Source organism: Esox lucius, chromosome 11 (genome assembly GCF_011004845.1).
Source record: "Esox lucius isolate fEsoLuc1 chromosome 11, fEsoLuc1.pri, whole genome shotgun sequence".
NCBI classification, from domain to species: domain Eukaryota; kingdom Metazoa; phylum Chordata; class Actinopteri; order Esociformes; family Esocidae; genus Esox; species Esox lucius.
The window spans coordinates 43259102-43272176 of NC_047579.1; the positions used below are offsets into that span (position 1 = coordinate 43259102).

At 45.4% G+C, this 13075-nt stretch overlaps 1 protein-coding gene across 2 annotated transcripts in view; it reads left to right on the plus strand.

The window, feature by feature from the left end:
• The first annotated feature begins 4863 nt into the window (after positions 1-4863).
• plekhh3 (pleckstrin homology, MyTH4 and FERM domain containing H3) overlaps positions 4864-13075 on the plus strand; it is a 41626-nt gene continuing 33414 nt past the window's right edge. For both annotated transcript variants that reach the window (XM_029123104.2, XM_010874549.5), the window contains exons 1-2: positions 4864-5586; positions 12755-12810. In XM_029123104.2, coding sequence (XP_028978937.2) covers positions 5452-5586; positions 12755-12810 — 191 coding nt within the window. In that variant the 5' untranslated portion in view covers positions 4864-5451. The remainder of the gene's footprint in view (positions 5587-12754; positions 12811-13075) is intronic.

The following is a 13075-nucleotide window of genomic DNA, read 5'->3' on the forward strand; positions in this document are numbered from 1 at the left end:
GTGTGTATGTGTTAATGGAGAATCATGTGTTAACTCCAGAGAATCATGTGTCAACTCCAGAGAATCATGTGTCAACTCCAGAGAATCATGTGTCAACTCCAGAGAATCATGTGTCAACTCCAGAGAATCGTGTGTCAACTCCAGAGAATCGTGTGTCAACTCCAGAGAATCGTGTGTCAACTCCAGAGAATCGTGTGTCAACTCCAGAGAATCGTGTGTCAACTCCAGAGAATCGTGTGTCAACTCCAGAGAATCGTGTGTCAACGCCAGAGAATCATGTGTCAACTCCAGAGAATCGTGTGTCAACTCCAGAGAATCATGTGTCAACTCCAGAGAATCATGTGTCAAAGTGGAGAAAGAAAGAACAAACAAATACAGGTTGCCGGGGGACTGTACGAGAGTTTAGACAGAGATGTGGTGTAAAACCTGTTAAAAGAAACACAAAGAGAAAGAGGAACATAGAATATTTTGGATGAAAATTACGAAGAAAACAATGCAAACATTCAAAAACACAATTTGTTTAAATATTTGACTGTAATCATATAACATTCAGTCACTTTCTGGCATAATTAAGCTCTCAGAAACCAGATATGGGGGCAGAGGCCTTTCTTTCTTTTTCAGTTTTTATGCATTTTCGTGGGCTGAGCGAGGGAGCTCTAAAAATATAACATGTGTTGCTGCAGGTCTGCGGTAGTGGGGGCCTCCAGCGGACTGTTTTCGGGAGGCGGGGGAGGTTGGGGAGGATCTGGCCCAGAGAGTGGATACAGACAGACGGGAGGCGGCTGGTGGCCTTTCACTCAAAACAGGACAGAATGACTGAAGAGTCCCACGAGCTGCTGGGGAGACGCCGTGCTGGGAAAGCAAAATGACACATGCACATACTATACTTTATGTACTCACCTTTCCTAATCTCTCCAGGAGCAGCTCCTCTCCTCACAGTGAGGTTGGAGGGCCAGGGGCCAGAGGGGGAGAGACATGACAAAGAGAAATGTGGCTATGGCACACGGCATAACTGGAGACATCCATTGGCTTTTATCGAGCTGCTGCATTTGCCACAGCCCCAGGGGCTACAGCCGTGGGTGTGTGTTTGAGTGTGTGTGTGTGTGGGGGGGGGGGGTATGCAAACATGTGTATGCTTTCTGTGTTCTTCAGGAATGCTGAAAGAATTGAGCAAAAATCTGTTCACATGCACGCTAAGAAGACATGAGCTTCAGATGGACCAGTAGTCTCTTGTACACCACAAAGTCTGCTGAAAAACCCTACAGACAAGAATGAATTAAGGCCGGCTGACCATGAATGCGTGGGGGGAGTTTGCTCAGAGCATTGCAAGGGGAAATGAAGGGATATTAAAGGAGAAATGAGAGTGAACAAACGCATAGGGGTCTAGAGAGATATCACGTGTCTGGATTTAGCAGTGGTCTTTCCTGCCTCCACACTGCTCCTGTACAGAAAGAGATCAGCACTGTAGAAGAGGGAGAGGTGGGGGAGGATTGTTGGGTGTGTCTATATGGGGGAGGTGTGAGTGTGTGTGGGTGTGTGTGTTTATGTGTGTCAAAAGAAGAGTAGTTAAGTGTTTAGATTGGACAGCTGTGGAGAGTGTTTTGATGTAGAATGAGGTTGTAGGGAATACTGTATGTAAGTGTTGCTCTCAAAGCAGAATGTTTGGTAATAGCGTAGCGGTTGTTGGGTAATGACTGATAAAAATGCACTCTGGAACAAAACAAAAAGTATAATTCGCTGCACACACGCACACTTCAGTCAACTTGAAAAACCAGACAGAAAATACACAATTACACATGGCACTGAATAGGACCAAGAACTACTAGAAGTCTTCACACAAGCTCTGCAGGGTTGACCTAATAGTCTTCACACAAATAAGCATGCAGTGGAATAATACAGACGTTTTGAAGAAAATACAGTATATAATTAGCTATTAGCCTGCCATTAGTCAAATATTTTAAGGTAATGTGCAGTGGCGTTTTTATATGTAAAAACAATTTCAAAATATAGGATACATACCGGTAAAGATATAAAACTCCCTCTTGCTACTGATGTGTTTATTTAACACATCAACAAACAGCGTGGCTCCACAAAACACTTTTAACGACAGAGTGGCTTGCTTCTACCAGGTGTTGTAGTACACGTACTGGAGACAGAGAGAGAGAGAGAGAGAGAGAGAGAGACCTTCTGGTGTAATTGCTCTCCTTCTCTCTCTCACACATGTAAAATTACCACTGTCACATTTACAAGCCTAAATTAGGAATGCAACCAAACTCAGAACCAATGTGCCTACAGGGCCATACGTGAACAACAATGAGCTCAACACCACTGAAGGCCACAATGAAGCGGAAAGACAACTTTTTAGGGATACAGATCCATTCTATGACAACAACCTTAATAGATAAGCTTGGACACACTGACACTCGCCACCATCTATATCAATCGATCCAGCACAAAAATATGACCAATGCACGGACCAGCACCACAAAGGCAGGATGATAAAACATGCTTTCACTCACCAAGGCTGAGGGTTCACTGTAAGTGAAAGGTGGCACGGCGGTTCTTCCTCTGGGCAAACTTTTTGATGACTTTGGGAATTAAGTCATGTAGCTGCTGAATCAGCTGGCTTTCGATGGACAACATGGCCAATCCGTTGAGTCGCGGCTGTTCCATGGTATTGCGAGTGAAGGTTTTTACGATCTTCAAGGTAGAAAAGTTCCTCTCTGACTCGGATGTCGTCATAGGTGTTGTTATGATAATTTTCAGCAGAGGGACGGTCTCAGGAAAAGCCTCCTCTAGGTTGTTCTCATGGATGGATCTTAACAGAGACAGGGCCATCTTACCAGTGTGAAGCTCAGTGTGGCGGTACAGGGTGGTCAGCTCAGAATTCTACTTTTCCTCGTTTCCTAGAGGCCATAGTTTCACCACACAGTCAAGCTCAGATGTAGGGAATGACAGGACAAATTGTAGGAAGAGCGAGCTGTCGACCCACGTGGCAGCGAACAGGTGGTCACTTTGTGAAAACCTCTGCTCCACCTGGGAGATGACTGTGTCTTATGCCTCCTTCATCACTGGCACAGTGTTGGTTCCTCGTCAGCCTGGCTCGTCTGTTCCATCGTGAACGGTGGCAGCCCATTCATCAGTTTGCTTCCACATATTCTGGACATTCTCCTTAAACAGGTGAGAACACTGCTGATCCTAGATGCACCGATGCTCTGTTTTTGCAGAGTGTTGTATCAACTTCTGGAATAAGATAAGAAAAAATTTTCAGCAGCTGCAGAAAGGCTCATCACTGAGGTTTTTTGACAGGCCGTATGCCTCACTTATGGTGGCCTCATCCCATCCTGGTTGTGTGCGTATTTTCTCAATACACAGGAGCAGCGTAGCACGGTTTTCCCAAACTGCATTGACAGTTCTACTTCTAAAGTTCCATCGTACAGCGGGTGGCCTTGGAATGCGTCTCTGTGTTGCCTCAGCAAGTGCCGCAACACGTTTTGGAGGGCCAGAGAAAAAGGTGGCAAAAGCAGTTAAATCTGCAAAAACACCTTCAGGATGCTCATCTTTGCTGAACAAAGTTGCTGCAAGGTCAGGTTCAGCTGGTGAGCATAGCAGTGAACAAACTGGGCATGTGAGTATGTCTCTTTCATTAGTGTCTGTACTCCTCGGATGTTTCCACTCATTACAGTCGCACCATCATAAGTCTGAGCAATCAGCTTTTCTTCCAGCTTTAGTGGTTCCAGCACACCCTTGATGCTATTAGAGAGGCAGAGTCCAGTTTTATCTTTGACTTCCACAAACTCCTAAAACCTCTCTGTCACTGTATTGTCAGGCAACATGTATCACAACACAATCGCCATTTGTGATTTACAGGAGACATCACATATAGCCAACAAATGATGTCTCGTCCACTGGTTTGGCTATCCCCTCCCAGTACACTTCATACATACAGTCTAACAGTTCGTTTTGTACAGTGCTAGATGTCCCTTTGAAGATGGGCTGAGCGTCATAGTGCCTCTGAAGTCTCGAATCGCCCTCACACATAGTCTGGAAAATGCATCTGAATATTCCAGGATTAAGGGATTCCACCGACTCGTCCCCCCCCCCGCAGTGGCGTTTGTGAAGCTAACAAGCTGGCTAAGACAATCTACCCCCCTCACTCTTTTGCCGACTAATGTTGGCGCCAGACAGGCAGACAGCCAATCAGGTCTGAAATACGAAATTATGATGTAGTGGGGCTACCCGCTGTCAGCCCCACTTGGCATCAAATTTGTGTGATCTACATTGATCACATTAACATTCTGAGCATGCATATTCATATTTTCACACGTACAATGTATATTGCATGGGAGGGGCTAGGCCCGCATTCACGGTTAAACTATGGCCTACTACTGCGAATTCAAATTGGCAGAATGCAGTCTGAAGCAGCAAGGCAGGGACCAATGAACATGAAATAAAATCCTAACACAAATGATATGCAATTTAAGAAGATGCTATATTCATAGATAATAAATTATAGGAAGTAATCTTCGAGAAATAAAAATAACATAATTTTGTTGCAGTTCTTTCTGTTGACAACAGGTGGGGCTGTGCCCCACCTGCCCCTAATGACCAGTTGCCCCTGGTAATGGGTACTGATATTTGGCAGGACCATTTTAATGTTAAATTCTATCCCATTACTTCCACTTCCTGTTATACGTTCTTATTTTACGAATAATGAGCGACTGTGCCTGTTGGTAGATTTAGTTCATGTTCACCATGTGATGCAATAGTCTATCGGAAGAGTGGGCGTGTAAAAGATAGGCGTGGCTCCCTGTTTGGGCGTGTGAGAGAGCAGCCTGTTATATTTCGCATTGGACAGTTCCTACAACCCATACAGGCTGGCTAAGCTCTCGCACGCTTTTGTTCAATTAGTAAACTCAGTCTATCTAGCGTAGCTATCTGTAATGTGAGAAAATAGACATCAGACAATAATAATTTCGCTCTTCATGTGGATTTCTTTTGACGGCGTTTATTTACTAAATGCATGTTGTGGTCAGCCTGTAGTGGCATTTAGAATGGAAAATTATCTACTTTGTAGTTAGCTAGTTTGTCATAACGTGCGAAACTAAAACTGAATATATGTGCAAGGTGTCGGACCAGGCAACTGATATTTTGGAAGGACAGATTTGATCCAATTTTCAGACAAACTTTCACCAGGTTGAACTTTTGAAAATCTTCTGTTACTCTTCACTAGACAGGTGTTAAACCTTTCGCGTTTGTGTGGAATCTTTTTTTTTTTAATTTTCCCTCAGCAGAAGTCTTATGGAGAGGCTTTTCAAACTGGGTGTTTTTATCCTCAAGCGACTCTGGATATACGTACTGTGAGATCGTATAGCCGCTTACCCCCAGAGGCCACGTTGAATGTTGACTTTACAAGAATAGTCAAAAACGCCTAACTTCACCATTATTTGAATGCCTTTGCAAGGATTTTGCTGGTTTCTGTGCTGCAGAAAGGGTTTCAATTTACTCGGACGGGACTATGGGGAGAAAGAGGAGGAAGAATCTTTTGAGTTGCGCAACAAGGAGGATCTGACTTGCAACGGACGGGTAAGGAAGATTATCATGCATACATTTATTAGTATTCAAATGTTAATATTACTTCTGTCCACCTCTGAAAATAAGGTCAAATGCGCTGTTAAGACGTGTCGTAAACATATGCATAGCATGACGCATTATAATGCGGAATTACCATTTTATGATTATTCTGACTACCAAATAACCGTCATATGTCAGTCAGTTGATAATTTTATTCCGGATACATACACATGTTATAAGACATATTAACAACACACCATAAAGGGTCATACATGTGTATAATAAGTAATACAGTATAAACCGGTATGGAACATGCTTGAAAGTAGGCCTACCTGAAGTAGAAATCTGTTTCTGATGTGATTGGTCACTATGCGGCCACTTCCTGTTTTAATGGTAACCTCGATATTCTTAAAATAGGCAATTGTATCAACTACACTTTTTTGGTACTGTGTTGGGCTGTTTTAACACGGGATTATTGACATATATACTCACTCAAGTTCTTAATATGCGTATATGTTGTATGAAATAATCATATTCATAGTGTTAACGCATAGATTGCATATGGGTTTATTTTTGTTTGTTAATTGGATTCGTTCGGACATTTTCCGATTTATTGGTTTTCGGTTGTGATAATATGTGTTAGGTCATTGTTAGGCGTGCTGCACACTTAGCAGTAACTATGTACGCGAAAAATACATTGATTGAATTTGCACTTAAATGTTATAACATCGTTATAGCTATGTATATGCTATACGTATGCAAATATCTTGGTTATTTTAAGTGGTAAGTTGAAGCAAGACTTTTATTACTCACCCCAGAAAGCCATAGGTTGCTACTCTCCTCATCACCATAGTTACCAAGATGATGATTTTGCCCTGAGCACCGTGAAGCTTATGAATACGCTAGCTACTGGCTATGTATTCAGTCACAGTAGAAATGGAATTGGTCCAGGGTTGTCTATCCATGCAACAACAAAACACTGTTATTACAATATTCTATATTAGAATCCTATCCAATAATACACATAGGAACATGCTGACATAGGCAGGAATGAGCAACCACAAGGCCTGTGTGCCAAAAGATAGAGTTAGTGGTTGTGCTAGGTGGGCCCTTATTTACTGTTTTGAAGTGGTTAGCCACCACCATGCTGACCTGACTAATTTCTTTTCCAGTATACAGGGCGTGTGTCAGGTCATTCATGCGATCGGCTCCCTCCGTCACAATGTAATTCAGCTCCGCTGTCGTGCATTGCAGAACAGACAGAAGAGACAGACAGAACAGACAGGTGGACAGAACAGACAGACAGAACAGCTCCCTGCGGAGTGCCTGGGCTTGGTCTTTGCAGCCTAGGCAACATTGAGCAATACCACACAATGTGATGCAAGCCATGAAGCCTGGTGGGGAATTGAATCGATCCTGTGTGTTTCGCCTGCGTCCACTCCATGGCAAACAAGACCGTGTCCTTGTCTTCTCTCTAATGTTAGTCATCTGATCAGGCACAGAGAGTTCAGCATTGTGCGCCCATTTGTGAGGGGTCATTGTTGCCCTATGTGGAGGTGGCCTCTTCTCATTAATGTTGGACCTAATGTACTCTATCTTCACGTCCATCAAAGTTAATCTAGAATTGATCGGTGCATAGCCATATTCATCAATATTATTGACAGCCCGCATAGCAAGCACTTGTGTTGTCATCCACTATTTCTTCATGGTCCCTTGTGCAATTATATTTTCTGTATTGATTGCGGTAGGACACTTGGGCAGCATATGTTCTTTGATGTCATCCCCACAGTGTTCCCATTTACCACACCGAGAACACAGAATGGTCCATTCTACCCATAACATCTGAAGAGGGAGGTAGTAGTCTGTATTTATATTTTATTACCTTTCTGCCAGCTGTGGCACACAAGTCCATCAGAATATGGGGGAAGAGAGATCTTTTTGGGATCTGGAACCGTTTGGCCATACCTACTGTATCTGACAATAGCCAGCGTGTCACGTCGTAGGCCAAGTAATGTGGTGACAGGGGAATGGTCCAATGACAGTTCAGCAAAACCGATGAACAGGAATCACATATACTCTAATGGGTGTCCAATCAAAGATAGCCTATATCTTAAAGCCCTGCCCCTGCTGTGCCACGCTTCTACTCCAGGGTTCCTCGATCAATCATTAACGGTTCCTCCAAGAGCTCCTCAACTAACTGAAGGTGCAAACATTAACTATTAGCTAGCAGTGTTCCTTGAGCAAGTCCAATTCTTCCTTGATCTCCAGGTTTGTAAGAGTGTGAGCATAGTCCAATTCTTCCTTGATCTCCAGGTTTCTAAGAGTGTGGGCATAGTCCAGTTCTTCCTTGATCTCCAGGTTTCTAAGAGTGTGGGCATTGCTAACGTCCCTGGTTTGATCAGCTCCTTAACTACAGCTAGACACTTCCTCGAAAATATTGATTATTGATTTTCTTACAGCTGCCTCCGGCTAATCTTGTTTCCTCCTTACCTGACTTGTCACCGATGTGTGCTAGATAGTAAATATTCCCTGCTGGGCCAACAATTAGATCTCAGCTGACCCAGGGACACAAAGTATTTGAAGAGATACAGAAAAAACAGGCCATATCCATTGCATAATGTTTCAGTATACATTGGCTTGTATTGAACAATGTGCTGAGAGAGGTTTCTGGGCTAGAAACAAGCGATATGCATATTACATCAAACGCTATGCTGCTAACTGTACAGCTTCCTCCAGTCCACTTGTGAACCAACGTCCCCCTCTGCTTCGCAATACACGTGACCGAAAGATATACAAAACGGTATAGCTTTATCGTTAGCTAGCTGTGGACTGAGCTCAACACGCACAGCAAGTTGACCAGGGTCTTGTCAGTGCGTCCTTTCATATTAACTGTAAGTATATTTAGCCAAGATTATCTAATAACAGACATATTATCACACACAGGTGCCTGTGCTGAAAAACTCACCCAGTACCCGGCAGAAAGGACTGGTCTTTCTGCCACTACAAAACGTGTCTGGCAATAAGCGCTGTTTACATCTTCAACTTGAATATATTTTGTTCGAATTACCACTGGAAATATTCCCTTGAGTCATCTTTTTTGTTGTCTGTATGTAGTCTATACAGTGCCCTTCACACTGTGGTAGTCTTGAGGAAGTACACTTTCAAGAAAGTAGCGCACATATCCACAGGAGGTAGCGACTTCAGAGGTTTTTTGGAAGTTTATAATACCAAAATGTATCACATAGTCAGAACCATGTAATCCCAACGCCATTAGAGACCACCCTATGAAGGCCATTCATCCATCCGAAGGCCTTCCACCAGGATTTGGGGTCTCTAACATTTAGCTTTCCACGGTGTCAGGAGTGCTTCTGGAAGTGGGGTCAGAGCTTGGGGGTCATAGAGGAGTCCTGGTCTTGGGAGAAGCCCTTACATGCCAGTTCCACTGTTTGCCTGGTGCACTCGGTCACGCCAGGGTTTGACAAGCGGCACTCTGAGACCGGAGGTCAGACCTCCCCGGGGATGTGTGCCGGTCCTCTCTGTAGAAGCATGTTAGCTGAATGGGTGCCTTCGCTGCCAGGGATGACCACAGTGACCCACAGGCCTCGAGGCTCCCCTCCAGAGACACCCATCCAACGTCTTCACCACCACCAGATCCCATGTCATCGTCTTCCTCTCCGGTGCCAAGAACGGCCGTGAAGCGTGTAAAAAGGCGTAATTCTAAAATGATGGCGTGACGCTCTGTGTCTGGCCTGCGCTCCGGCTGAGGTTGAAGACATGAGTCAGTTGTGACGCTTGTGCAGGCTTGGCTCTCTGAGCTGTTCCTGCCTCGGCCAGTTCAGAAACGGTTCGCTGCATGTTTAAAATCCCCATTCAAAGAAACTGCTCTCCCAACAGCTGCCCAAACAGTCAGTCAGGCAGAGCTGAATGCCACCAGTGTTGGGACAGCCAGGGTACTGGTTTTTAGGAGAGGACATCCGTCATTCTCTCTCCCTTCCATGTTTCCACTTAAAACTGTGGATTCTGCTAGATTAACTGGGCCAAGTGCCCACATACAACACCTGCCAATGTGGTGTGTTGAAATGCATCCTGTTACTGGGAACTCACAGGCGCAGCTCTGGCAAGCCCCAAAGTGGGTCCGGTTAACCGGCTTGCTGGCGGTGCCACGCCTCCCGCTTTCAATCAGATAGCATTCAGTGGTGCTACTGCACCTCCGGATATGTATATATATATATATATTTGGTTTCTGTTGCCCCTCGATCTCGCTATCGCCAGGCCAAAGATCTGCTACTCGGGCACTGGCATTGGCACGGCCGCGTTCATTCCTCCTAGTTAGCCTCCCTGGAGAGCTACGAGGCTGGGCAGGGAGACGGGTGGGTGTAGGGGGGCCAGAGGACAGAGGAAGTGAGCCACGGAACGAATACATCACAAATCCATGTCTCCCTTCTTCCCGCCCTCACCCCGGCCTGGCCCCGTTCCCGATGACTCACCCCCTTCCTGCCCTCTCTTCCACCCTGTCTTCTCACCCCAGCCGGAACCAGTCTGACAGAATCTCCTCCTTTTGTCTCACGGAGGATACTCTTAAAGAGATAGACAGGGGGGAGGGTAGCGTTCAGGGACAGTGCCCTCTTCTTAGAAAGTGACCGCTGGAAATTGGACCGGGGACCACTCATTAGTCTTCATGTGACCGCTTGGCAAACTGTGTCTTAATGTAATGAGTTGGGCCATGGACCTCTGTTTGTGTCCGTCGCTGCATGCTGAGGCCGTGCGTCTGAAGAACAGGACTGGGCCAGAGGGTTGAGTGACAACCAGGAGAGGGGAACTACCTCACAGGCCCAACCAGGCCTCATTTACAAATTGCTTTATGACACCGTTCAGTCATTCCTGCTAGGCTTGCCTGACATTTACAGCTCCTCTCCCGTGGTTAAACGTTAACTCGGTCTCATTACACACACTTTTTTCCTTATCCTTTCACATGGCCCCCCCGCCCAGTGTCTACCCTCATGCAGAGCGAGTACTGGAAATTAGTAGTTGGGTTTTTCTTTCCCCACTTTTTAACTGTCTGAAGCGCTTTGCAACGTGTGTCTGTTGAGGGCTAAACTTAGCAGAGCCGGTAGTAAACTGTGGTGTGAGCTGTGAGAGCCCCCCCCCAAGGGCCTCGGGCAAGGCTGTAGATCTCCAGAGCCAACAACACCACTGAAACACTGGCCAGTTAGATCACAGGCAAGCCCTGATGAGGTTTTCCAAGGTCAGACTGGAGATCTTGGAAAACCTCCTCACAGTGTGAAAGGAAACCTCCTTTCCAGCCCATGGCTACATCAGCATCTTCCAAATAATGAAAAGTTCACTGTTTTACCATGAAATTGGATTTAACTTTACTGTTAGAAGGGGCTCCATGAAGTCAGTTAAACGGCCATACCTCAGCTCCCTGAAGACCATGTTGGTGAGTCGAGTGTTAAGGGATTGGATGTTTGGGTCATTCAATGCAGGCTATAAGTGGTAATCCATGCCGAGCTGTTTTCTTCCCAAACATGCTGGTCACCAGGCAGTGTGTTTTTGAACAGCCAGTTTCTTGGTGCCAGGCAGTTTACTAACAGCCAATGTCTCAGTACCAGTTAATGTACTTTAGAACAGCCAATGTCTCTGAGCCAGACAGTGTGTTTTAGAACAGCAAATGTATTCGTGCCAGGCAATGGGTTTTAGAACTGCCAGTGTTTCTGTGCCTGGCAATTTGCTTTAAAACAGCCAATGTCTCTGAACCAGACAGTGTATTTTAGAAAAACCAATGTATTCGTGCCAGGAAATGTGTTTTAGAACTGCCAGTGTTTCAGTGCCTGACAATGTGCTTTAAAACAGCCAGTGTCTCTGAGCCAGACAGTGTGTTTTAGAATAGCCAATGTATTCGTGCCCGGCAATGTGTTTAAGAACAGCCAGTGTTTCAGTGCCTGGCAATGTGCTTAAGAACAGCCAGTGTTTCAGTGCCTGGCAATGTGCTTAAGAACAGCCAGTGTTTCAGTGCCTGGCAATGTGCTTAAGAACAGCCAGTGTTTCAGTGCCTGGCAATGTGCTTAAGAACAGCCAGTGTTTCAGTGCCTGGCAATGTGTTTTAGAACAGCCAGTGTTTCAGTGCCTGGCAATGTGCTTAAGAACAGCCAGTGTTTCAGTGCCTGGCAATGTGCTTTAGAACAGCCAGTGTTTCAGTGCCTGGCAATGTGCTTAAGAACAGCCAGTGTTTCAGTGCCTGGCAATGTGCTTAAGAACAGCCAGTGTTTCAGTGCCAGAGTGCAGAGAGGGGTGGGGTTAGAATGTGGTTTAAGAGGAAAAGTACTGTATGGTAAATTATGTTAGCCCCTCATTACAATTTTTGCAGGAAAGGAAATGAAGTCCTCAGCTTAATCATCACTGTAGTTTAAGAAGTCTGTCTACACCCTTATTTAGGGGCCCATTCTGCAGGGTCTTCCTTGTCTGGTCTGGCCTATCTCTCTCTCACGCTGCTGTCTGTGACAGCAGGTGATGGTAGGCTATACTGTGTTACAGCCTTGGCTGTTCCACTGACCGAAACGAAAGGTTTGAGAAAGCGCTTGCTAACCCAAAAAGGGATTTATGTCTGTTTTGTTTGACACTGCACCAACATCTTATGGCTCTGGAACACGTCTTTTTCTCGTGTTTCATTTGTATAGCAGCATTTCAGAGGCTGTACCAACGAAGACCCCACTGTGTGAGATAGGAGTGTGACAGACGGTAAATAAAAATGTAGACCTTTTTCAAAGAAATGACACTGAAAGGGTCTGGGGATCGGTGGTTGGAGGGAGAGTGAGTTAAGCTAAAGCACAAAAGGATCCTCTGTTTCTGGCTCCAATGGTAAATGAGCCTGTTTTGAATGCCATATTTTCTTCCCGGCAGCTCACTCTTGCAAGTAAAAGCCAACCGTTAGAAGAACAGAGCAGCTGTGTGCCCGGTCTGATCACTGCTGTAAAACACTGGGGCTGGGGGGCAGACAACACCCCAGCAACACCTAGTCCCAGCTCAGAGCTAGCCTGGGTTCTCCTATGGGGATCTTCACCCCAGCAACACCTAGTCCCAGCTCAGAGCTAGCCTGGGTTCTCCTGTCAATGGGAAGAATCATCTGCCATGTTGTACAGAATCCATTCATGCCTTGTCTGCTTTTTTTCTCTCTTCACAGGGTCCACTTGAGGTTACTCTCTCTCAGCCACCTCGTACAGCCAATGGGACCAATGGGTAGGTGTCTGACTTTGTGTGTTAGTATGTGCGTGTGTGTGTGTGTGCTTTTAGGAAGTCAGTGTTCCAGTTTTTCAGTACATTTACATCAGTAGTTCCTCTTAGTCTGTTGGCTGGTGCTCTATGATTCTGTGTAGAATGTCAGCCATGTCACCCAGCACAGACACGTTAGTAGAGTCCCTAATCTCCCTGTCTTTCACTTCCACAAAGGTTGGTAAACTCCAACTCCTGAGGCTTAATGACTAGCCTTAACCCTAATTCTAAC